General features: G+C 45.1%; 4 protein-coding genes across 4 annotated transcripts; 1 reads left to right on the forward strand and 3 right to left on the reverse strand.

Moving 5' to 3' along the window:
• Positions 1-264: 264 nt before the first annotated feature.
• ATEG_07959 (sterol desaturase family protein) lies at positions 265-1,202 on the forward strand (the record flags this gene model as incomplete). Its single annotated transcript, XM_001216580.1, has 2 exons — positions 265-415; positions 499-1,202. The coding sequence occupies 2 exons, from the start codon at positions 265-267 to the stop codon at positions 1,200-1,202; spliced, it is 855 nt and encodes a 284-aa protein (XP_001216580.1).
• An 852-nt stretch (positions 1,203-2,054) lies between these two features.
• Positions 2,055-6,234, reverse strand: ATEG_07960 (uncharacterized protein; the record flags this gene model as incomplete). Its single annotated transcript, XM_001216581.1, has 6 exons — positions 2,055-2,433; positions 2,488-2,651; positions 2,732-2,881; positions 2,956-3,828; positions 3,889-4,302; positions 4,492-6,234. 6 exons carry the CDS (start codon positions 6,232-6,234, stop codon positions 2,055-2,057), a joined length of 3,723 nt encoding a protein of 1,240 aa, XP_001216581.1.
• A 4,331-nt stretch (positions 6,235-10,565) lies between these two features.
• ATEG_07961 (uncharacterized protein) lies at positions 10,566-12,822 on the reverse strand (the record flags this gene model as incomplete). Its single annotated transcript, XM_001216582.1, has 9 exons — positions 10,566-11,071; positions 11,141-11,229; positions 11,288-11,377; positions 11,442-11,607; positions 11,663-12,040; positions 12,089-12,121; positions 12,172-12,294; positions 12,605-12,651; positions 12,701-12,822. The coding sequence occupies 9 exons, from the start codon at positions 12,820-12,822 to the stop codon at positions 10,566-10,568; spliced, it is 1,554 nt and encodes a 517-aa protein (XP_001216582.1).
• Positions 12,823-16,518: 3,696 nt separating this feature from the next.
• On the reverse strand, positions 16,519-17,149 carry ATEG_07962 (uncharacterized protein; the record flags this gene model as incomplete). Its single annotated transcript, XM_001216583.1, has 3 exons — positions 16,519-16,925; positions 17,006-17,070; positions 17,139-17,149. The coding sequence occupies 3 exons, from the start codon at positions 17,147-17,149 to the stop codon at positions 16,519-16,521; spliced, it is 483 nt and encodes a 160-aa protein (XP_001216583.1).
• Positions 17,150-24,132: the final 6,983 nt, after the last annotated feature.

Here is a 24,132-nt window from a genome sequence, read left to right on the forward strand (position 1 = left end):
CAACCTCAACTTTTAATTTGTTGAGCACTGCCTTTCACGTGCTGTGAACCCTGTCCAAGGGCGCATATATAAGAAGCATGAGTTGGATCTCTGGATCTGTTCGATATCTTGTTCTCATTGTGAGGTCAACAACCTCAGGGCTTAACAACATCGTGGCCCCTTCTACACGGAGTTCTCGTGATTCGATCAAATCGAGCTGGCGCGGGTGGGACCGAAAGCATTGGCATATAGGCCACTGGCTCCTGGAATCGCTCGGCGTTCATCATGTCGACTTGGACAAAAGAGTTCCAGTACATCGAAAAGCAGACATGGTCCCATATGCTCCAGAGTGGCAGTTTCACGTTTGGATTCTCATCCACGCTTCAGTCCCACTCGCCATTCATCAGGCATACATCGGTTATTTTCATCGCAACTTGTCAACAACTGCTGCATATGCGCTATATAGTCTATCTTTAAAGGCTATTGGCGTCCATCAGCTTCACGTACTCCGCCGTGTAGGTCAACGATATGGCTTCTTTGACGGCGATAAGCATGAGCGTGATGGCGTTCCAGATGTTGGCGTCTGGAAAACTCTCGAGTCTCTTCTTTCTGCAATCGCTTTCCGGCCGATGGTAGCTACTATATTCGCCTATCGAGTCGACCAGGGCCCTTTGTCGATTCAATGGATGTGGCTTCCTTTTACAATTGCCGCTTATGCGATCATACTCGACTTCTGGTACTATTGGTACCATCGTCTGATGCACGAAAACATCAGGCTCTGGAGGTTCCATCGCACGCACCACCTCACTAAACATCCGAATCCTCTGTTGGCTGGCTATGCGGATACTGTACAGGAGACTTTTGATATTATGGTCATCCTCCTCATGGCTTTCGGCAGCATGAACCTTCTTGGCTTTCCTATCACCTTCTATGATTGGTGGATCTGCCAGCAATATGTCATTTTCACGGAGCTGCTCGGACACAGTGGACTGCGTGTTGAAGCCACCGCAGTGAATCCTACGACTCGGCTGCTAAGAATGTTTGATATGGAGCTTGTCATTGAAGACCACGATCTTCATCACCGCAATGGTTGGAGACGCAGCCATAATTATGGCAAGCAGTCTCGGGTTTGGGATCGACTCTTTGGCACAACATTTCCCCGTGTTGAGGGTTACAAAGAGAAGATTGACTATGTCAATACAGCCAAAATTCCTCTGTGGTAACTGGGTTTTCAATCTTGCCAGTCTGATTTAATTTTTGGCTACTGTACACCCAAGAAGTGAAGATGGACCGCTGCGCAACTAGCACTCCCCGTGAACCTTTTGATGGAGCTTTACGACTACTAAATGTCATTTTAGTTATACCGCCGTAGTTTAGCGCCTATAATATGACAAATGGATATGATGAGTAAATAACTGGAGGAATAAACGAAGCCGTGCATGTACATGGTTGTTTATTTAGGGCGTATGACTTCGAATCTAGGTTTGGAACCAATGCTGGAGAAAAGAATGCGAAGCACGTGAGCCATGATATATTTTAGCGAGGCCCGGGAGAAAAAAGCAGCAACGATCACCAACAGATCCTCAGCCATAAATTGTCGCTCGCCTGTGCGATACAGTAGACTGGCTGAGACAAAACTGGATACTTTGGTTTTATCTATAATTCTCGTTTCTTGTGGGGGGGGGGGGGGGGGTGGTAGAGCCTAGCCCGCGGACAAGAATCACCAAGTCATTACCGCGATATATCTGACGAGAGTGTTCTGGCGCCCTGCGATGCGCTGTCGGAGCAGGCTAGTGAGCGGTGACATAAAGTACTGTATCATCCTCCATATCATTCACCGCCTCCCCAAAATGAATAACATGTTTCACTGTTTCCAGTTAAATATTCCTAGCGAGGGAGCAAAAATGATAGCAGATTGTCTGTATTATCTATACTCTATTATCTACACCATTCTATATCCTTGTAACATATCTAAGTGGTCGCCAACTATCTTCCAAGCTCTTTGTAGTTCCACCGCAAGGCAATATTGACAGCCTAGTGGATATTGCAACCATCATCCCTTTCTTCTTCGCGCCTTAGGACTCAGCCTTTTTGGTAGCCTTGGTCCTGAGTTTCATCATAAGGAACACGAGCCCGTAGATACCGACCACAAATACAACGACAATCCCCGCATTTCTCCATCCGTAGTATTGTTCCTGCAGGTTCAGTGTACGGAGGTAATCTCCGCCTTCAGTATACTGGCAGACTTGGCATCCGAAGGTGTCATCAGGGTTCAGAAGGTTCGTGGCTATCCCTGCGCCGCGCTGATAGACATCGAGGTATTCACCGCAGGTCAAATTAGGAGCCGGATCGAACACTGCTAACTCCTCGGGCTGGCAGTGCACGGGCTTGTCCCAAGTAGTGAACACCAGCAGAGAGCTCATGAGGTAGTTGAAGGGGTCGAGGTAGTACATCCTAGTAGAAACGGTCAGTATCATTTGCAGCGCCATCGTATGTGCGGGAACTTACCAGTATCGCCAAAATGATACGATTTGGCTATATGGTACCATCACTCCGCAGAAGGAGACGAGAGTGGTAATCACCAGAGGGTTGACCAGAGAGGCAAAGACGGCGTTCGGTGTGTAAGCGGCGATCATCTGGCCTATGCCCGTGTACAGACACTCGTACATTATCTGGGAATCAGCTAAATTTCAGGTTCGAAAAGCAGGGAGGGCAAAAGCCGGGAGGGCAAAAGCCCGGAGGGCGGGCTTACTGCAGCGAAAAAGACGCTTCCAGCATGGCTAGCGGAGGTGGGAAGGCCGCTGGTAAAGTACCAGCAAACGTAATACAGCAGCGCACAGACAAGCAAGTAAGGGAATTCCGAGACTATAAGACCAGTCACGAAGGGAGCCCAGTGGTACATCTTGCTTTTCTTCTCTCGCGCCTCGAAAATGTCCCGGCGGTCAATAAAGAGCGGCTGCAGCTGGGAGATGACACCTGGAGCAACAGGATGAAGTTGAACACAGTAAAAAGGTTCTGCTGTAGATCGGCAAGTGCATCTCCAATCTGCCAGAAGGTAAAGCCATTTAGCAGCGCTAGGCTGATATGCATGGCAAATTTATTGTTGAGGTACTCGGTGTTCCGGAAGAGGGAGACATTCATGCGGTGCGTCACGAGCTTGGTTTGCGTCCAGAGCGAAGCGGTGAATTCGTGTGGATCATCGTTTGCAGTAGTAGGTCGACCTCCAGCATCAGCAACCATGCAGTCCAGTTCGTTGGACAGTTCCTCATGTTCCGGGGACTCCAGCCAGACCCGGGTCCAGTCAACACTCGCGCTTGCCGACACAACATCAATAATATGTTCAGCAGGATTGGCTTCAGGCGGGCAAGGCGCGCCGTGGTGTCCAAAGTATTCCTTGACGGTGTTCGCATTCTGGCCTATATCCCCAAAGTACACAGTCTTGCTGCCGGCAGCCAACAATAAGAGTTTGTCGAATTGCGCAAATAACTGCGCCGATGGTTGGTGGATAGTGACAAGGATCGCCTGCCCTGCTTCGGCAAGCTTGCGAAGAAATCGAACAGTATTGTAGGCCGCCTGACCATCAAGCCCTGACGTGGGCTCATCGAGGAAGATTAAAATACTCGGCTTTGCCACGAGTTCAACACCGATAGTATGACGCTTACGTTGCTCCACCGAGAGGCCAGCTCCAGGCCGACCAATGAGGGTATGCTGAAGGTCATTCAGCTCAAGAAGATCAACAATAGTATCCACATATCGCAGCTTTTCTTCGGTGGGTGTACCCCGAGGTTGGCGCAATCGCGCCGAAACCTCGAGGGCCTTCCGGACAGTCGCATATGGCTCGTGAATGTCCTACTGTTCGACATAACCAGCGGAACGTTGAAATGAAACAGGAAGAGGACGCCCATCCACTAAGACGGATCCATGGATCGACCCCGAGGTTTTACGTTGTGCGAGAACGTCCAGTAAGGTCGTCTTGCCAGCTCCAGACGAGCCCATTAGAGCTCCAAGCATACCGGGTTTGACATATCCTTGAACATTGTCAAGAAGGATACGGTCGCCATCGGCCGTTTGGACGGTGTAAGTCAGGCACTTCCATGTGAAAATTCTCTTCTTGCGGAGCAGATTATCTCCGAAGCTCTCTCCTGAGGCATCAGAGCTGGGACTGACACGCTTCTCTGTGGACTGCGCTTCCTCGTCTCGGGCCTGCAAAAGGTGTTTTGGCCCATGCTGCAGTTCTCGAGGAATCAGGATTTTCCGATCTCCTTCTCCAAGTAGCCTCCACCTGGAGGTGAAAATGATCGTGAGCACAACGAAGAGGGCCCACTAGGCACAGATTATTCCAAAGTTACGCCATATATGGCTATGGCTAAAGGACATGGCTGCAAGGTATTCATCACCTGTCAGGCTTGTCGCGCCAGGTGCGGCAACAACAACACCGGCACATGATTGGCCTCCTTCGCCCACGTAGCCAGGGCCGCTGGGGATTAGATTGGGTCCGTAACATGGAATCACCTGGCCATAGAATTCGTTTCCAAGAAGAGCTTCGAATCCGTACGCCATAGGGTTAATCCAGAAGATCCACACAAACCATGGATGCATCTCAGGCTTGATAATCATGTATCCCATGTAGACAAACAACGCGACGATCGACAGTCCTGAGACTTTGGACGCAGCGTCGAAAGTAGGGAATGCGGCGCCAACGAGCCGAAAGAAGGCTGTCACGGACATGGCAGTCATGAAGTTGGTGACCAAATAAGTAAAGAACGCCCCGGCTGTGTTCTTCAGGCCAACCATGAAATATAGGACAAGGCCGAAATGCGTAACTTGGAATAATAGGATCGGTAGGTCGGCAGCAACCTGGGCGATGCAAATGGCCGCCGGGTGATACAGTGCGAAGGAGCGGTGTTTTGCGAGAATTGGCCGACCCGTGAACGAGTCGGTAACCTCTGATAGGACTATCAGAGCATTGTATAAAATAGAGGAAAACAGGGCACCACCCTTTAGGGAAAAACCGATAAAATTGTCAGGAGCTGAGTAAAAGAGAGAACCACCCAAGAGGGCCCGGATAACGGTAGCGCCTTGCTTCATAAGTAGAGTTCCCTTGTCACCCCACATGAGTTGGTACTGCCTGGTAATGGCAGCAGTTACTTGAGTGACGAAACCAGTTGTGACGGAGGACCTTTTTGACACACCCCTGTGCTTTTCACGAGCAACCATTTCTTTGAATACGGTTGTGTTGTCAGCCGCTTCTTTGGTTGTCGCGTAGTTATGGGCCTCTTCCAGCATTCTGGGCTTGATATGGGACTGCTCATACGCAGCACGGATCTCGTCGGCTGTGCGTGGGAACTTGTCCTCATATCCCGGGGAAATGACACGCTCAGTAGGGACTGTCACGCCCGTTAGGAAATCACCCCGATTGGAACCCGAATCGCGCATGAAGCCCAAGCCCTCCATAAACGGAACTGCGTTCTTTTGAGGTCCGTAGAAGATTTGCTTGCCGTCATCAAGAAGTAGAACCTTATCGAAATGTTCGTAGATGCCATTTCCCGCCTGGTAGAGGGTGACAATAGTACTGAGTCCGAGGAGGTCTGTCATCACCCTGATAGCCTTGATCCACTCGAGCGCTGTGCTGGCGTCAAGGCCTCTTGTTGAATTGTCCCAACAAAAGACGCTAGCACGCGTCGTGAGACACTCCAGAATTGAGACACGTCTCCTCTCTCCTCCACAGACACCCCTAATAAAGGCATCCCCAACCTTAGTACGTGCGGTATGAGAAATTGCAACCGACCGCAAGAGAAAATCCTCGTAGAGCTGAACGTATTCCTCATGAGTTGTAATCCCAGGCGGTAGTTGATACGGGACTTTCATGCGAGCGGCAAAATTGATTGTGTCGTCAACAGACAGCGTCGGAAAGAAGATCTTCTCCTCCGTGTTCATAACAATCTGGCCACGGTATTGTCTGGCTTCCACGGCAGACATGTTTCCATAGCTGACCTGGCCGGTGACTTCTTCGTAGCCGAGGCGATGGTTTGCGATTACGTTCAGCAGCGTAGTGCAGCCCGCTCCAAGTCGACCCAAAACGAGCAACATCTCGCCTGGCTTAACGCATCCAAATGAACTTCCAATGATAGTCCTGGTTTTGCTACCCTTGCCACGCCTATGGAAGGGGAAAAGCTGGGAGAGAACGTTCTCGTTGAACATTGCGTCACCGCCAACGCCTGTGACGGTGAGGTTGTCCCAAGCGACACCGAGCATTTTGGGCTTCTCTCCGCCCTCTTCGTCTCGTTCGCTCATCTGGCGCAATTCGTGTGCCATGTGCCATGTCGTTTCCGTACGATAGATGGATGAATTTTCTATACCGGCCTTGGCATCCACAGATCGCACTCCATCCCCAGCAATTATCGACTCGAGGCCATGTTTGGGGACGGACGGGCGTGGTAGGGCTGCTGGTGTTATGGATACTTGTGGGGGAGGGGAATCAGTAATTGTCCACGAACATATAAAGAAAACGAAAGAGAAGGGCTTGACGACCAAGTTTCCATCCTGCGCTGTACAATATCTTCGATATAAGTAGGCATTGAATCTTTTCCTGACTGGGTGACCAATATTTATTCAATTACTCAACATTAAACTCCTCGCTATATGATGAGTTAGCGGTGCCGGTTCAAGATGAATTATGGAGCAAGCTTGACCGGAATGATTACACTACATTCCATTCCAGTCTTTCCACTCTTCGGAGTTATTAGTAACGGAGCTTTATCGCAGGAACCCGCCGCCCTACTCTAAATCTTATTACAACTCCACTTTGTGGGTCCCAAGCACTTACCCATTTCAGAGTTCGACACAACACATCGTCGCCTCCATATCTTGGGTGTATGTCCAGACTTTGGGCTCAAGCACCAACAGGGATATCCAGAGTATTATCTGGGTGGTTATCCACCGTGTTGGCCTTGGGGCCTGCTGGTGCACTTGGCTTTGGAGAAGGATATGCACATAAAATACACCTAAGTCGTCTGTTCTCCTTGATGCCGCTGGCAGGTTTACGGACGTTGCCTGGTATAGTTGCAAAATGACAGGTCAAAGAGAAATCTTCCAGACGACTCTGATCATGAGTCACGGCCTTACTATAAGGCTTTTTGCTGCTGCTGTCGCTGTTGCTGCCAAAGTTTACAACCTACTGGCAGCGTAAGCGATGATGGATAAAGATCGTAGGCAAATGATAAGAGTTACTACTAGTACTTCCGTGTGAATGAAAGCGGAGTGGCGATTTGAAGAACTTGGGGCATCATTCGCTTGTGTACCAGTATGTCGAAACACTATGGAGAAATCAAATAGAAAAGGTGTTTGTTCTGTGCGTCCCAAAATGGAACATGACATGAGCCACATTATATTGCGAGTCTGGTCGACAATCGATCCTTGCGCATCATGCATATGATGCGACAGTTAAATTTATAGCTTATGGTTGTATGCCCTACGTTTACTACATAATACACGAGAAGCCCGCAAGCAAATATCCGCTACAAACATCATCTTGCTACTATCAGGTATTTTCTAGCTTTTATATTCTGGGGAAAAGGAAATATACGTCTTGCCTGAAGTGAATTAAAATTGATTAATTTGTTCAAGGGTTGTGCATGAGGTGTAGCAAATGAGTGTGTACCTAGGTATGCTAGGGAATTGGGAGGGAAGTGAAATATATCTCCGAACTCTGGCCAGACCCTTGGTTGTTCGCTACCCGTCCCAATGGAAATACATTGATACTCAGGTGCATAGCAAACCTATAGAGTAACTGCGATGTGATGTACCGCGGTAGTCAAGAATAGTACCCTAACAACCGGAGTATTAGCAGCTGTGGCATTAATTCTTCTGGTAGCGTGTAGAGCCGAGTAGTTTCGGTTTCCTTGGGAGTTAACATTGTGTACCATTCAATTGTCCCGAAGAAAAGGATCATTCGTGACGCAGTGCAACTGCGTATATCACAGTGATTTGGAGGCAATATTGTAGCTAGTGTAAGAAAGCCGACAAACCACAGTATCATTGTAGTCCATTCTACTGACAATATGACAATGCGATGTACTATCCGACGGGGTAGTTCCGTTTGTAGAGCCAGAACGGGTGTCGCCAGGAAAGCACTCCATATTCCATTGGAAAACATGGGGATGATGATGTAGTCGAAACGTGAAGTAAGCATAACTGCTCAAGCGTCCGGGGTCAGAACCATCGTAGTCCTATACGCGAGACGTGGTACCAGTAGTGACATACCATAAGCACTTAGACCGAAGACCACAAGAGCAACGATAACCTGAAAGATTCGCGCAGGGTATATCCAAAAAATCGGTCATGGCCACTCGTGGAAGTCTGAATTTGGAATACTCAACATGTTTTCCGGCAATCATTGCTTTGTATCCCGATAATTGATATTGTACAGGGTCGACGACACCTGGCGTTTAGTCTGTTAAGTGACTATTCAGCAGCAGATCGACAACTCCTCACATATTAGAATGAAATATCTTCAATCGGAAGGTAGAGTATTAAATGTATGCATTTATTCAGCTGACTTGTAACAACAATTACTGATATAGGTGATACTTGAGAAGTTACTGGGCCCTCAGTTCGTAGATCAAGAGGCTAGTTAGGAATATCGGGTACCGATTACTACCTCCAGGGTATTCAAGTGTTCGAGGCAAGGGGAATAATAAGCAGTGCCAATTTTGCGTCGGAATCGTCATGGGACAAGGCCCCTTTGGAGTCGGGAATGGATAGTAATCAAACCGATTTTCCTTCTTTGACCTGTCTATAACCCGCAAACACCTTGTAAGATTCTTCTACTTAACATAACAATTCATGTTATTCATCCTGCCACAGGCATCACAATAAGACTGAATACTGCACTCCCACATCTTTTACTAATATAGAGGCCCCAATAATCATGTTGATACCGATTAGTCTTCTCTTCCGGTACACTCCTTGGCCGTTTGCTTTCTATTTGTTTGCCAATTATCGCGAGCCCAAGCATATGTTGAAAGCGAGCAAAACCCAACCTACCTTGCAGGTCGGCAAATCTTGCACTATGTTTTCCAGGAGAGGAATGCGGTATTATTAACGAGCATAAGCCCCTATTGCAAAACCACCTATCGGCAGATACTGAAATCCATACTTACAATACACAATGTATGAGATTAAATTTATTGACCGAGCCTTAACCCTATCCGGCCGGATGCTCGGCAAGGTAGGGAAACAGCTTGCCTTGTGGCAACGGGCAAACTATTTTATAATACTCTCCAGGGGGTTGTACACGGTTTGGATTATGTTAAACCAGAATGTCACCTTGGCAGTCCACAGGCGGGGATGGCTGAGCTTGAAAGAGGAATGGGCCCGCCCCCGACCCTCGCCAATTAATGACGGAGACTATACGGCTATCATCCATAAATTAGAGAAGTGAATGTCGTTATGCCACAATGTCGGGCGAATGAGGACGGGCTCGATGTCTATCAGGCAAGGGGCACTTTGAGATAATTCTCTAGCAGCTGTAGATGCGCTTCTGCACTGGTTTGGGCCGGTGACACCAACGTAGCGTCGCTCGGTGGTTTTGGAACGGCGTGATTTCTGATCTACTCCATTTCGCGCTGGCCAACACATAATGTTTAATCACCGGGAGTTGACCCTAGTCACAATTAGCCAGTTAAATCATTATATGGCCATATAGAGATACTTACAGGGACCCCTGGAGATGTCCATTGAAGCACGGCATTATTAGGCCTATGTAATAGGTTCTTCTGTCGCGGCGAAGCGAGCGACTTTGGGAACAGCGTTAAAGATAATAGATATTATTTTGCCAATGTTAGAGCAAACTCGTTTGCTTACCCTACGAAAATGGCACCGGTGTTTCTCATTCCCCAGTGGGAGAGGGGGGGGGGGTTCTCGTGAAATATCGCAGTCGTCACCATCGAGGGTCGTCATGCCAACGTGTTTCCAAGTCCTATGCCATTTTCGTATTGAGAAGCACATTCTATCTCATTTCTCTGGCAGTATTCTCTCTGAATAGCTTCATGCGGTAGGTCAGTTGATTAATCGTAGAATTCTAGTAGGAATAAAGTGTATGAATTGTCTGATCAAGGGTATAGCAGCAGAAAGTAAACGCAAATTGCCGTCTATGCCAATTGGATTTGGAAATTCAAGAAATTCGAGATATTGCCAGACAAATTAGCTTGTTAACCTGGCCTGGTCTCGCCGGGCGCTATCGTCCGCCATAGTGAAGTTTTGGCCTAGGGTCACTGAGCCCCAGGTGCGGGAGTCCGCATTTGTCTACCAAACAGATATCGGAGAATGATATTCAACACCAAAAATGCAGCACCTGGATGCAATTGAGAACACTATAGAATATCCATGTGGAAGTAGAGGAGCAGATTAACCATGTATGCAGCTTAGACTGTCTTTCTCCCAAGAGCTACCCTAATTCACTTCCATTCAAATTGCATTACTTCATACACGGAGGATAAGCGGCTCTATATGATTGTCAGCAACTTATATCAACACAGTGTGGTCTTGGGAACGAAGAAATTTAATCACGACTAACAACTGGGAGATCAGGAAGACAAGGCATACCCGCATTCCATAGGAGCTATATCAATCTCTCCCGTGAGGTTCAGAAAATCGTTATAATTCCCAGCCGCGTTGCCTTTGAGGGGTATGTTCTGCTTCTCGCAAATTTCCTTCATTGAAAGCGGGATATCAGGTTGTCCCTTCTGGATCGCCAATGGATCCTCAACGAAGATAACATCCATTCCCTGGTTCAGGAGTGGGTCAGTCTCTAACGAGCGTGGGAAACGGTTTCCTCTAAAAATGCAAAGAAATGCAATCATCCTTACCGCAACCAAATGCCACTCCATATGGCAATGGAAAAACCACACGCCCGGGTTATTCGCTTGAAACTGGACCACCGTAGAGGGATGATTGGGGTCTGACGAATTCCAGCGCGGTTCCATCCATGTATCACGTCTCATTGGGATGGGGCTATTGCTGCAGGTGCTATTTGTGCGAGCAACCAGTTGAACAGCATGACCGTGGATGTGGATCGGATGTAATCCAGTATCTTTACAATAGTTTAGGTAGGTGCCCGGAAGTAATGAAGGGGTCAGAGATAATGGATGGCTTCACTAACCATAATTGTATATGACAATCTCAACGAGGTCGCCCTTTTTGAGAACAACTGGCTGGAGGACAAATGGATTCGAATGATTTCCATATACACTGTGTTATGTCAGGGAACATCACTTAGGGCTTCTTTTAAGAGGGAAGGGCAACGAACATCGGATTCAGAGCATCTTGTTGACCTGACAGAGCAGTGTATAGGGATGGGACCTTCTGTGATATATACGTGATATTATTAAATCCACCCCTGTATCGTGGTTAGTAGAAAACACCTCTTGTTAGACACAGGCGAAAGAAAGACCGTTCTTTACCGATTTTGCTCGTTTCCTGGTACTAGCTGGGAGAATACACTCAAATTGAGGACAATTTGTCGATCAGGTGGTCCGAGTAGAGGCATCTGGTCGAAAGGAACCAGGCAGAAGTCATCAAATGTCGTAAAACTTTCCACGGACGGAGTTGATGGGGGAGGAAGATTATCTGAAGGGCATAAGCATAAATTTCATGTAAATCAGAGGTGTATAGCGAGACATACTGTTATAAACTAGCACTCCTGTCACGTTTGGGTTAAGTGGCGGTGGTACAGATCCTTCAAAACCTTTCAGGTCCATTGCCCCTAGAATTGCGAAGTTCCGGTCTGCAGTTGGCTTTGTTTCTAGGAGGACACCATAACGCTGGCCAGTTGCAATGTAGAGATCTTCAACAGTCTGAGGCACAGAATAGACACCATCTGCTTCAATGATAGTCATATTATGTGCATCAATATGGAAATAGAATTGCGCGTATCCGGACATATTGATGATCCTCAGATAATAGGTTTTGTTTGGTTCGACGGGAAAGGTGGGTTCTTCCTGATCATTCATCAGAGCAGAAACAGGTACTGGCTCAATAGCATTTGGGTTTCCTGGCAGTGCTATTTATGTTACCAGTGACTCGTGAATGTAAACTCTAGAAGACATACAGAGATAATATTGTTGCAGGATTGCTCCTTGTTCTATAAAGCTCTTAGTATTTAAGTCGCAAAAAGTTGTACCGCAATATTACCATGATACCAATCAGAAACAGTCATAACCAGCTCGGCATCGAACTCTTCAGCATAGGGAGAACAGGGGTCGCTAACTATGAGAGGACCACGAAGGCCATCGACATATTGGCTCGGGGAATGGCCTATGTATCAGTTCAGTTAACTGTGATTCGCAAATTTGGTTGGACAGAAAGCATACTGTGGTACCAGTAGGTTCCTGGTTGATGCAGCTAGATGCTCTCTCAGGGACTGTGCGAGTAAAAAAGGATAGATTCGGACAAACATGAATTGTATATGTATATGATGTTCCCGGGATGATAGGACATTGTGTCACCATTGGAACACCATCATCTTTATTGTTGCCAGTCATATGAATCCCATGCCAATGCAGTGATAAGGATTGGTTTCCGAGGTCATTATGAACATTTATTATGAGCGTGTCGTTGATGTTACCTCTGAGGACAGGAGAAGGCCACTTTCCATTAATCGCAATAACAGGACTAGAAAAGTTAGAACTATCCAGGTTCACAGGATAATGTAGTTACTAACCGTGGCTGCAATGCATCAGGATTGGCAGTGATCCAACTCACATGCCAATCATACTTGATGGTAGCAGCGGAAGCCAGGTAGATAAAAAAACAAAGACAGAAAGAAGTAATGAGGGGAGGCATGGCTGTTAGAGAAATGGTATACTGGACTAGGGTATAGAAATACTCTGCAGGGGATAGCACAGACATTATATGTAGTTTAGCCTTGCTACCGATAGACATGGGTTGAGAACAATAACCCGCCTACATTCCAGCAACAAGGATCCCTACATTCCAGTGTAACTATTAATATTAATTAGGTAGAGTTGTGAACCTGAAATAAAACATCTAGGCTAGTCCATGGCAGGACGGGTCGATCCAGCCAAAGATAAGTACTTGACAATGGCTCATGGTGATGTGCGTTTCCTGCCGGGCTCAGAATGCAGGGTGCATTGTTTCATATTACAGACAGTCAACGGAATGCTGATCATGTAAGTCTTCAATGCTCAGACATGAGTGCTGAACATGATTCCTGGCACTTCACTTTCTTCCCTTGCGCCAACCTGATTGATACACCATTCATGAAAGGTGCTGAATCCCTGAATGGGAATCTTCTGCGTATTAGCTCCTGTTACGTTTTATAAATCCTTTCAGCTCCAAGAACTCATCAATTGGATTCAGGTCTGGTGAATATAGAGGCAAATGGACCAATTTTACTTCCTTATCGGCGCACATCTGTGAAATCCGTTCGGTGAGGTGCAATATTGCATTATTTATAGCCAGAACAGACTTCGGCTCTGGCCATCTTCCACAATGGTGAAGAAGCTCTTCAATAAAGCCTTCAAAGTAGGGGTGCACGCAGTGCGAGTTGGATACAACCCGCAGGGTTAAAATCTAACCTGCGCAGGTTTGCAGGCTTTAGAAATATGATCTAGACCATCACCGCAAATATATATATTTCCTATAAACTACCGTTCAAGCCACTAAAATATATAAATATTTATAAAAATATATAATTTTCTTAATTTTATAATATTATATATTTTTATAATAATTTATGTAATTTTATGAGATTTTATATATTCTTATATAGCCATGCGGACTGCAGCCTTCGCAACCCACGCCGCACTGCTGCGGTGCCGGTTGACCACCCAAACACATAGGCATTGGTTGAGCCACAAAAGACGCGAGACAGCACAATACCATGTTGAGAGTACGCAGGCAGAATTTAATACCTCTCGTCGCAATGGAACTGTGCCACTTGTTTTGATGTTACACCGAGTGGTTACCAACAAATCCCGTCGGAACCTAATCCGCTTATCACATCGAGATTTATCAACATAAACAAGGTGATATAACTCATAGCCAGAGAAGGTATAAAGATATGTATCTTACATTTCCATGCTCTGCTCTTCAGCCTTTCGTTCAGAATATTCTCTAGACTAGCCTGTGGATATAGAGATAAGGGGTCTTTGCAGACTGAGAGATGCCAGGGTAGGAATGAAAATGGCATGGAGGGGCGTGAAGGCAGTAATAGGAAATACATGTAATATACGGTGCTTTATATTGCGCCCTGTTGCGCGACATTATTCAGTCATTCAATTTTTTGATAGGTCTATTCTTGGGGAACAATTATGTACAGCTTGTCCTGATACAGACTAGTGCATACTCGGGTGCGAGCCGAGAAACAAAGCCATTGTGTCCAAGGAGTGATCTGTTTTCGAAATCGGCTGTAGCAAAAAGCGTCGAGAACAGATTCTAACTGGGATCCGGGAGTAAAAAAGCTCTGGCTGATATTAAATCGGCTGTTAATCGAGATTGCGGTTGTGTTGTATGTGCCGCGCGGTAACTAATACCGGCCTTATGGCGGTTCCGCCTGCGGGTAATCCGGGTAATCCCGAGAACACCCCAAGAACTTCAGAAAACTCTGCAGGGGTTGGTGGTGAGGCCGCACCCTACCAGTCAGAGGACGATCCACGCGGATATAAACTAAGAATATAACTATTCTAGCTATCGAATTCCCTTCTTTTAAAGATAAGAAGAGCAGTATGACAAAGAACATTAGTTGAGGAGCTTGCTGCCAAGCGGAGAGACGGCGTTATCTAAAAATACTGGCTTTAAAGATCCGAGATGAAGAAGCGTTAGCAGTAAATATTATTCTAAAGATTTAGACGCGGGCCGCGGCTAATATAAGAGCCATTGTGGTCCGCTTTACCCTTAAAGTGCCGGCTAATAGGTTCGGATTTTCTTTTGTATCTAATTCTCGGAGCGCGTTGCAAACGGACATTGTCACATTGTCTATATTAAAGCTCTTGCTCTACCAGTAGATCTAGAAAAGTATATATAAAAAGAGATATTATTAGAGCCTATTTTTAAGAGGAATCGGCTAATTTATGTTCTTGGAGCTGTTGCTTAAGCTAGGACATTGCCGTAGCGGAGTTAAGGCCTAGCTATTCTTTACAATAGCCCTGTAGACAACCCTGGAGGTGCGCAGCTGAAATAGCACAGCTGCAAGGGCTGCATATCAGTACTTACTATTCGGAGAGGTAGCGAATGCCACTAAATTTATTTCACTAACGGCTAGAAGTGCCCGGTCTACTACACGCCTCTATTCTCTATATCTAGTATGGATTTTGATGTCAAATGTGAGCCGTATTATAATAGGGGTTTCCCCTACCTTCGGCTTTTCTAGGAATAGAATAGGTCTATAAGATAGATACTTAGCCTATAAATAGTAGATTAGAATATAATACAATCGTTAAGTAATAAGACTAAGAGCTTAGCAGAAAACCCGATAACGCTATTGATCCTACAGTATAATAGGGCAATGTCTCCTCCGGTTTATGTATGTTTACTATAAATAGAATGTTCTTCCGATATGTAATACAGTAGATTACCCCGAATATTAATATCTCTTAGTAAATTATTCTATAAGATAGAACTATTCTGCCAAGTATGTTATCTTTTAATTAGTTTTAATCTGGGTGCTGCGTTTAACTGCGCAGACAGTGTAAATAACTCGGACTGAATTAGCTCTCTACAATCAGACGACTTATCCTTGTAGTCCGTTAGTTGCTCACATCTAATATGGCTACGGGCGTGAGCCAAGGGACTGCCAGATAACTTTGCTTGGACAACTGCGAATGGTCTATCGAGGCATGGGTAGAACTGCATTTTAATACTCTAAACTCAGCTTAGACTTCATATACTGTAAAGCTCCAATCCATAGTTCGAAAAGGCTGAGTGCATTAGCAGTTTATCTATAGCCGTGATGCAGGTCTTATAAAATTCACTTGTCTTGCCGGAAACAGGACTATATGTTAAACTAGAAAACACTTAATATACATACTTAAGCCAAAGAATATTTTAGCAATACGGAAGAGACGCAGGAAAAGATTTCACTGTCCAACTAGATAAAGAAACATTGTGCTTTTAAGGTTAGAGGTTGACTATTTCCCATTTCAACAAATTGTACAGCACCGGACACTCAAATATTTGGAATCAGTTTCAGCAAGCAGGGGCCAGCCTAATTCGAATGAAACGAGAGCAGTCAACCACCTGGCAAAAATAGAAAATTATTAGGGTTGGAACTTGCTAGAGTCTGCGTCTGCCTCAGCGCAGTCCGCGTGAGGTTACCATCATTTGTTCAACTCTTGGAAAATGATCTGCCAAAGTAAGGCGAGGATATCGAGTGGTCGACTGATTGGGTGACATGCTTCCAAGCTTATAACAATAGATATAAAGGCTCGAACAGCGACTTAGAAGTACATTAGCATTGACGGAACTGCGGTGAATGACTATGCAAGCGTGATGTCTCGGGACCACCGAAAAAAACGAAACTTATTGCCGTCGATCCGAAGCCGTTTGTACCAAAGTCGTTTGGACAGTGATGTGATGTCTTGAAGTGGTAGGCCATGCTTCAGGATATAATGCCTCCTGACTGCTGCTGTATTGGATAGAATCCTGAGGCAGTGGAGACAATACGATATTAATCACGCCGCTATTACCATCGTGCCCAGTATGTAGGCGCCCATGGCTTGGGTCATGAGAGCCCTTCAGGCCCTCGGTTTTGTGGCCGGAGAGCGGGTATTTGCCAGAGTCTATTCTGGAACTGCGCGCATGCCGAACGTAGGATAGGTTTTCATCCAAAAGCCAGCGGAAGAGGGGACGAAGGGTCACTAGGCTGCTTGCTGTGATTCCGAGACCAGTCTCAACAACAGACCAGATGGCAATTTGGTAGGTGGAATCTTTAGCCATATCAATCACAGTTCGTATTCTTTTAAGATGGCTACCGAACGGGAGCCTAGCTATCTGCTTCTTGACTTACGTAGGAAATCAGAGTCCGCATAGAAGTGCAGGAATGGAAGTCGAATTATAACAGCAATACTCGCACTAGTTCTGAACTATTAGCCGGTCTAGATCGGACCTTGAGAACCACAAATATGAATATGATCACTTACATAGCGCCCATGCTGAGAACTCCCCCAACCGCAATTTTCGTTCTATAATTCATCTGAAGCTTCCAGACGAGGAAGATAGGTAGAATTCCAAGTGTCAAATCACACACTATTGTTAAACAGCTGTAAACGTACGCGATTTCGACTAGGGTCCTCTCGGACATGCAGGTTCCTGATTTCGTTGGATCCGCAAAATCCCAGAAATAGGAGATTGGACGGCAATCCAGAAGCAAGACAAGCCAAAACATGAGGCCGATAGCAATGGTTAGGCCAATACTGACCCAAAGGACCACGCGATGAATCTTTTCCAGTGCCAGTCGAAGCAGCGAGAGGGCAATGGATATTTTGGCAAGTGCGGATGCCCAGACATAGAAAATCTGGCTGAGCCACCAATACTGCGAAGTCACGATCCTCCTTAGCAATCATGTAATTGATCATGTTCCAAGGCTGAATGATCTCAGTTCTTTCTTTGGAGGAATAGACACATTCAATACATACCAACAATGCATTTCTATAGACCTCCATGCTTGTAAAGTCTGTCCTTGAGCGGCCAACACCGTTCACTGTCCCCATGAAACAGCACACACTCAATGCCACTAAGAAAGCCTACAAAATGATAAGCGAAAAGATATCCTTGCCTTATCCATGGATAACCTACCAATGCCGACAGCATAAAGGCATCATCAAAACCAAATGATTGAAGGATATATAGTCGTACAAAGGTCCTCAGCAAGACAGCCACAGTGGAGAAAACCATCATTACAACAGAAATGATGAAGATAGCCAGACTTGGGCCTACAAGAGGCATCTGAGAACTCATTTTTTGGGTGCCTGCGTGCCCTCTGCTTGTGCTGTACCCAATATCGAGTAAGGGAGCTGGAAACGCTTCCTGACTACCTAATCAATAATTCGATGCTGTCAGGATTGTAGCTTCCAGATTCTTCAACGGGGAGACCCAGCGAAATGAAGAAAAGTAGGAAGAAGGCTTCCTACGAGGGGGAAAGCTTGGGAGGATAAAATCAAGAGATGCACAATGGAATCTGGGATTGAGACTGTCGAGTTGGATACCTTCGAAACAAGCGTTTAGGTGCTTCTAGAATTAAGTTCCCCGCTTCGATTAAATTGCTAATCCACAGATTAAGCTACCGAAGGCGATACGAACACCAATACTGCCGAGGCACCACGATAGTGATCGAAATGAACTGGACTTTCACATGTTTTCCTCTTAGATCAGTGTGGTATCGTCCAATGAATACTTTCGTGACCACTGAATTAGGGAGGTAAACACGATCTTCTTGTCTTCGCCAGCATAATAGAGGTTGGCTTTCTTCCTTGAAGGCCTTCCGGGGAGGGAGCGGCAGCCAAGGGTAACATCGCAGCTCATCTGAGGCGATCGACTCGACGCTAAGGGGATGGCTTTAGACTTTACGCTAACTATCCAGATTCGTGTTAATCCCACAGCTAGGCGAATGTCGGCAACGATTGGCGCTTTTTCAGGGCGGGGAGTTGGTGGGCGAACTCATGAGCTAATGAAATGCCGTTTCATTAAAGGGTCCGATGGAACTGCAACGTTTCGTGTCTGGAGAAGGATTACAAAATAGTTCTTGAGGGAGTCGAAGATTGAAGATTTATCGAACGTTGGCTTGCAAAAGTAAAACCTCAAAGTAAAAGGATCCTAGCACCACACTAAAGATCTATTTCTCTAGAGTGATATCGTTGAGGATACAATCGATCGTTTTCGTAGTCCAGAATCGTCATCAACCGTCGTAGGCTCCGCTTTGACGGTGGATCCTCGCGATCTTAAGGTTGAGATACTTTCCATGCTGGCACCAACGTCCCGTTCTGCATTATTAACTACTCGGGAAGTTGTCAAAAGTAGAAGGAGTGTACACGTAATAATTGCCGACTGAGTCTCCACCCGCTACTGACCCTCGACTACGGAGGTGCTACGGAGGATTGTTGCTACCGAGCGGAGTATAACATAAAACTCTTCGATCAACCGCGGATTCCGACGGTGCGGCAGTTACAGATCTACATGGTTGCCCGCAAGGAAGAAGAGTCTTAACTTTCTGCATGAAAATCTCTCTATCAGTCTAGAGTTTGGCTCGGTAAGAAAGGTCAAGCAGCCAAGGGTAGGGGACCCGTAGTATAATTGCTATGATGCATGTCTCGCAGATTTCTTCCGTCTGTGTGATCCCTCGGATTGGATAGTAGTTCGTATGGCGTGTTTGAGTTAAGCAGACGGACCCCACCACGCGATCTCTTTGTAACTTGCAATTTTGATCGCAGCCATCAAACCCATGGATGCGAGTATGCAATACGGCCTTTTCTCCGGCTTGATGCGGTTGTTGCCGTGGGGAATCGAGGGGGAAATAAGGGAGGATGTATCGACTCGTTACTTCATCTGGATTCCAACCTTCTGAAAGGAGTCTACTGCCTCGCAATCCTGATGATGTACCTCCAAATCGATCAGCATGACATGGATATCTGAGCAACACGACTCCAAGGGCTGCACTACTGGCCAATGCTCGTTCCGCAGTTGATGCTGGATGGATCTATCATGCACGAAGCAGCCGGATTCCACATAGTCCCAACTGGGAGCGGGATGCATGCCCGCCCACCCACACACCAAATGTTTTTCTTCCCTCTAGTACATATCAGACCCAACGAACGAATTAAGATTTCGCTTATATTCGATGCTAACCAAGTGTTGATTCTATATGAATACATGTCATACCGACTTTCTGATTTTATCTGACTGTACTTCTACTCCTGTCTACCGCACCTTACAAGCAGCCAAGATGTACAATACTGCATCCCCGCTGGACTCGAATTACATAGAGTCCCAGTATCCCCCTCGATGCTACGTCTCCAAGAAAAAGAAAATAGCTGCGTCCGACCAAGGGCACCAGAAGAAAGAGCTTTCCCTAGTTGAGTCCTACAAAGCGCACGGGACATGCAAATGGGACACTAGTGCCGACAAGGTGTCCCTTACAGATGAGGCAGACAGAGTCGCACATATTGCTAGATTACCGCCTCCATATTCGTCTGCTGGCATAGTCACACGGCCTGTGTCCATGTATAACGCCAATTGCAGCAGCGGCATGGCTTCATAAATAATACTTATATCTTCGATCATGAAGACGACGGCACCATCGAGCCTCGCTGGGCAGGTGCAACCTCCCCTATGCCATCACCAGCCTCCTTGCAGCCGACAGTGCACGTGGCCCCAGAAACCCCTAGGTCTGGGGGGCCGTCGTCTCAATCTTCTTCGCCTACCTCAATGCTGCCCGACGACGACACCGACCTGCTCGTCGCCGAGCAGGTCATGTTTATAAAGCCGCGGGTTAAACCAAACCTAATCCTGGTTAGCCCGGGCCCATAGTATGCGGCCTCCTCGCTTGACCCTACGCTTGCGGTGCAAACGGCGTTCCTGCAAAATGGCCTGTACCGGCCGGACTCGTCAAACAAGGGGCCGATCTATTCCGCCCACGCGACCCGCAAAGTGCCAGCCTAGATTGGGCAACTACCAACGGCGCCCCCAAGCAAAGAAGCGTGGCGACCTACAGCTCTCTGCCCAGCTACAAGGAGTGGCCGATAAGACCGGAGATCGGGGTCATCTCCAACTTGCTGGCATCTCTGGCCGAGGTGTTTACGCAGAGTCGCCCGCTGTGTATACGCCAGTAGTTCGTCTCGTTTCCGCGCCTAAGACCGCCTTCACTTCTTGTAGGCGAGCTTTTCAAGCTGGCCTCTCCCGTTGGCAGACACCTTCTTGCCGCCCTGGCTGCCAAGGCTCAGCAGCGTCCTTTACTCGCGCCATGTGTCCATCTTTATCACGACGACTCCCGCACTAAGTCTCACCTTACAGGCACACAAATGCCGTGTCCAGGTACTCGGTCCCCTCTCTGATCACAGCCTGGATGTTGACCACCCACTACAAATGCTCTGAACTACACAAGATACCGGTCTGGCCCGCATGCAGTGGCACCAGTTCCCCCGGCCGCTCCCCGCCCGCAACTCTATTATGGAGAGCTCGACGCCTCCAGCCTCGACTAGAGCAGCAGCCACGACCCGAATGACGTGGCTGAGACCGAACCTAAGGCTCATAGCCTCAGCAACAAGAGCATGCGAAACAATAACCTCGGCAAGACCGATGGCAGTTAAAGTTTTGACGAGGAAGGGATTCTTAGTATCTATGTTCTGGGAAAGCGAAGGCCATCTACAGTAGCAATACATTAATGTCTTATACTCTAGAGGATAACTATATAGGTCCTTGCCCTCTTTTCTCGCCTTCTAATTCGCCTAATTTTAATATTCCTACGTGCTCTTATCTATTATAATATATGCCTGTAAGGCCCTTTACCTTATCTTATTCTTACTTATTCTATTATACTATACTATATACTGTTACTATACTATAGCTATACTATATTTTCTTATAGCTTTTATTGAAGAAGTCTTCTTTAAAAAATATCTTTTTCTTAAATACTATTTTTAAATATATATTAATTGATTTGTTATATATTTCTGCGCGTTACTAATATATTATTACGGCACCAACGACGGTCAATCATGTAATAGCAGTTTAACCAGACAAAGCTCAGGCAAGATGACAACCAACCAATACCCAGCAGGAATAACTACCCAGTCATTAACTAATAATCACCTTACACCGGTGATATTAGACCTAGGCAAGCACGATACAAAAAATAGCCAGACCACCAGACACTAAGTTAACACGTAACCACATAGTATACTAATAGTAAGTATACTAATTGATACTATATACTAATATACTATCTACTAGTATACTAACTACCAGAGAATATAAGGACGCTTATTACTATATACTTAGATAGTTCTTGTTTAGTTCTCCGCGTTCAATACAACTATTATTAATAACTATATTATTATTATTGCTACTACAATTTATCTATATTTTTATTATAAGCAGATATATATATTCTTTTAATCTTACTTCTATTTTTACTGCTTCGAATCTTAGAATCATCGTATCAGTTTTTTAAAGTCTTATTATTGATTATAGGAGCTGTACCGCTTCTAGGATAAGTATTAATTATTCCTTAAGGCTTGGACTAGTGAATTCTAGTTACTCTCGTGCTTGAACTATAACACTAACAGATTGCGCAGCTTAGACAGATCTAGAGTAGGTTAACCTCACCGTTGTACCTCACTATAATCTAACTATAACTGGCTAGATTAGGTTAAGGTATAAAGAATTTGATAACCGAAGAGATACGGTTAGATTAAAGTTAAATATTATATCTTACCGGATTAACAGGCCAGTAAGATAGGAGAAATTAATTTAGTAAGGATACTAACCGTAGGTTAAACGATAATTAATATATCTTAATTACCTTTATAATTTACTATATTTTTTTATTTTAGTATTAATACTCTTGTGATTCTGTAATATAATTTACTACTTAAAATAAATTAATTAAAATATTCTACTTCGAGGACACGTTAAAAAAAAATATCTATTATTTATTCTCTATTTTTTATACTATCCTAGGCGTCGTTAATAATATTAAAAAAATTATATTTTTTTAATAGTCCGGGTAGTATATATAGATTCTAGTAATAATTTATTCTCTAAATCCTTATCTATATTATTTATATTCTTATTATTACTAATATATAAAGGCGTTTTAGTTATATTATTATTTTCTTCTTTATATATAAAAATAATAGAATTAGAATTAACTAGAGTGGGCAATGGCCAGGTGAGGGGAGGTTAAGGACCTCCAGCATAACCTGACCGTAGGTTAACGGTGAGGTTAAGTACCTTATTTTTACCTGACCGCGGTATAAAAAAAAGAGGTTAGATTAATCTGATTAACCGTTCTTGGCGCTAAAAGCAATATGCCCTTACCTAATTAGGTCTAGTCTGGTTAAGGTTCCGGTTAGGTTAACCGCATTAACCTCACTGTTTCTAACTAACTAGGGATGTCAACCCGCACCGCAACCCGCAGCGGGCCACCGCACCACACCGCAGCGGTGCGGTGCGGGTTGTAAAAGCTATAGTCCGCGCGGGCTGCGGGTTCTAATACTAGGACCCGCGCGGGTTTGCGGGCCACCGCGCGGGTTTTAATAATAATAATATAGATATTTTACGTTTATTATAATCTAACTATATTTATATTAATTAGTGTATAGTACTGCATTAATTCAAACTAAAAAATAGTCTAAACTAGTGGAATTATTAAGGTTTCTTTAGATTAAAAAACTACTAAAAATAGAATATAAGTGCGGATTATCCGCGCTGCGGGCAATCCGCACCGCATATAGACTAAATCTAACTATAATTAGTTTAGTGGCTGACATAATATAGCTATATTAGGTATAGTTTTATAAAATACGGGTTATGCGGTGCGGATTATTCTAAGTTTTTGCGGGTTGCGGTGCGGTGCGGGTTTTTTATCTAGAACCCGCAAACCCGCGCGGGTTGAATTTTAACCCTGCGGGTTGTACCCAACCCGCACCGCGTGCACCCCTATAACTAACTTTCTAAAAATCTATAATAGAAGCGTTATTTAATTTTTAAAAAAATATTAAAAATAAATAACTATATCTCTTATTTAAATTATCTTTATAAAAATATCTAGACTTTAGTGTAGCTGGCAGAATTCTTATTTTTCTATAAAAGTTGGTGTTACTTAGAGATACGGCATGGAAATATATATTAATACATACTTTATTTTCTATTACTAGTATTAATAGTAGATTTTGGAGATTATCTCTATTATAGCTATTATATTAATTATTTAGAGTAATAGTATCCTTATCTACATCTTTATTATTAACAGAAATGCTATATTTCTTATAAAATATTCCTTATTTCTAGTGTTTTTATAGTAATAGACACTGATGGTAGCTAGATTATCACGGGTTCTATCCTAACTACTACTAATCTTTATTAGATCTATTATATTTTAGTAGTAACACGACGCGTTCTCTTTATTAATTTATTAAT

The sequence above is a fragment of the Aspergillus terreus genome, genomic scaffold, assembly GCF_000149615.1.
Source record: "Aspergillus terreus NIH2624 scaffold_11 genomic scaffold, whole genome shotgun sequence".
NCBI classification, from domain to species: Eukaryota; Fungi; Ascomycota; class Eurotiomycetes; order Eurotiales; family Aspergillaceae; genus Aspergillus; species Aspergillus terreus.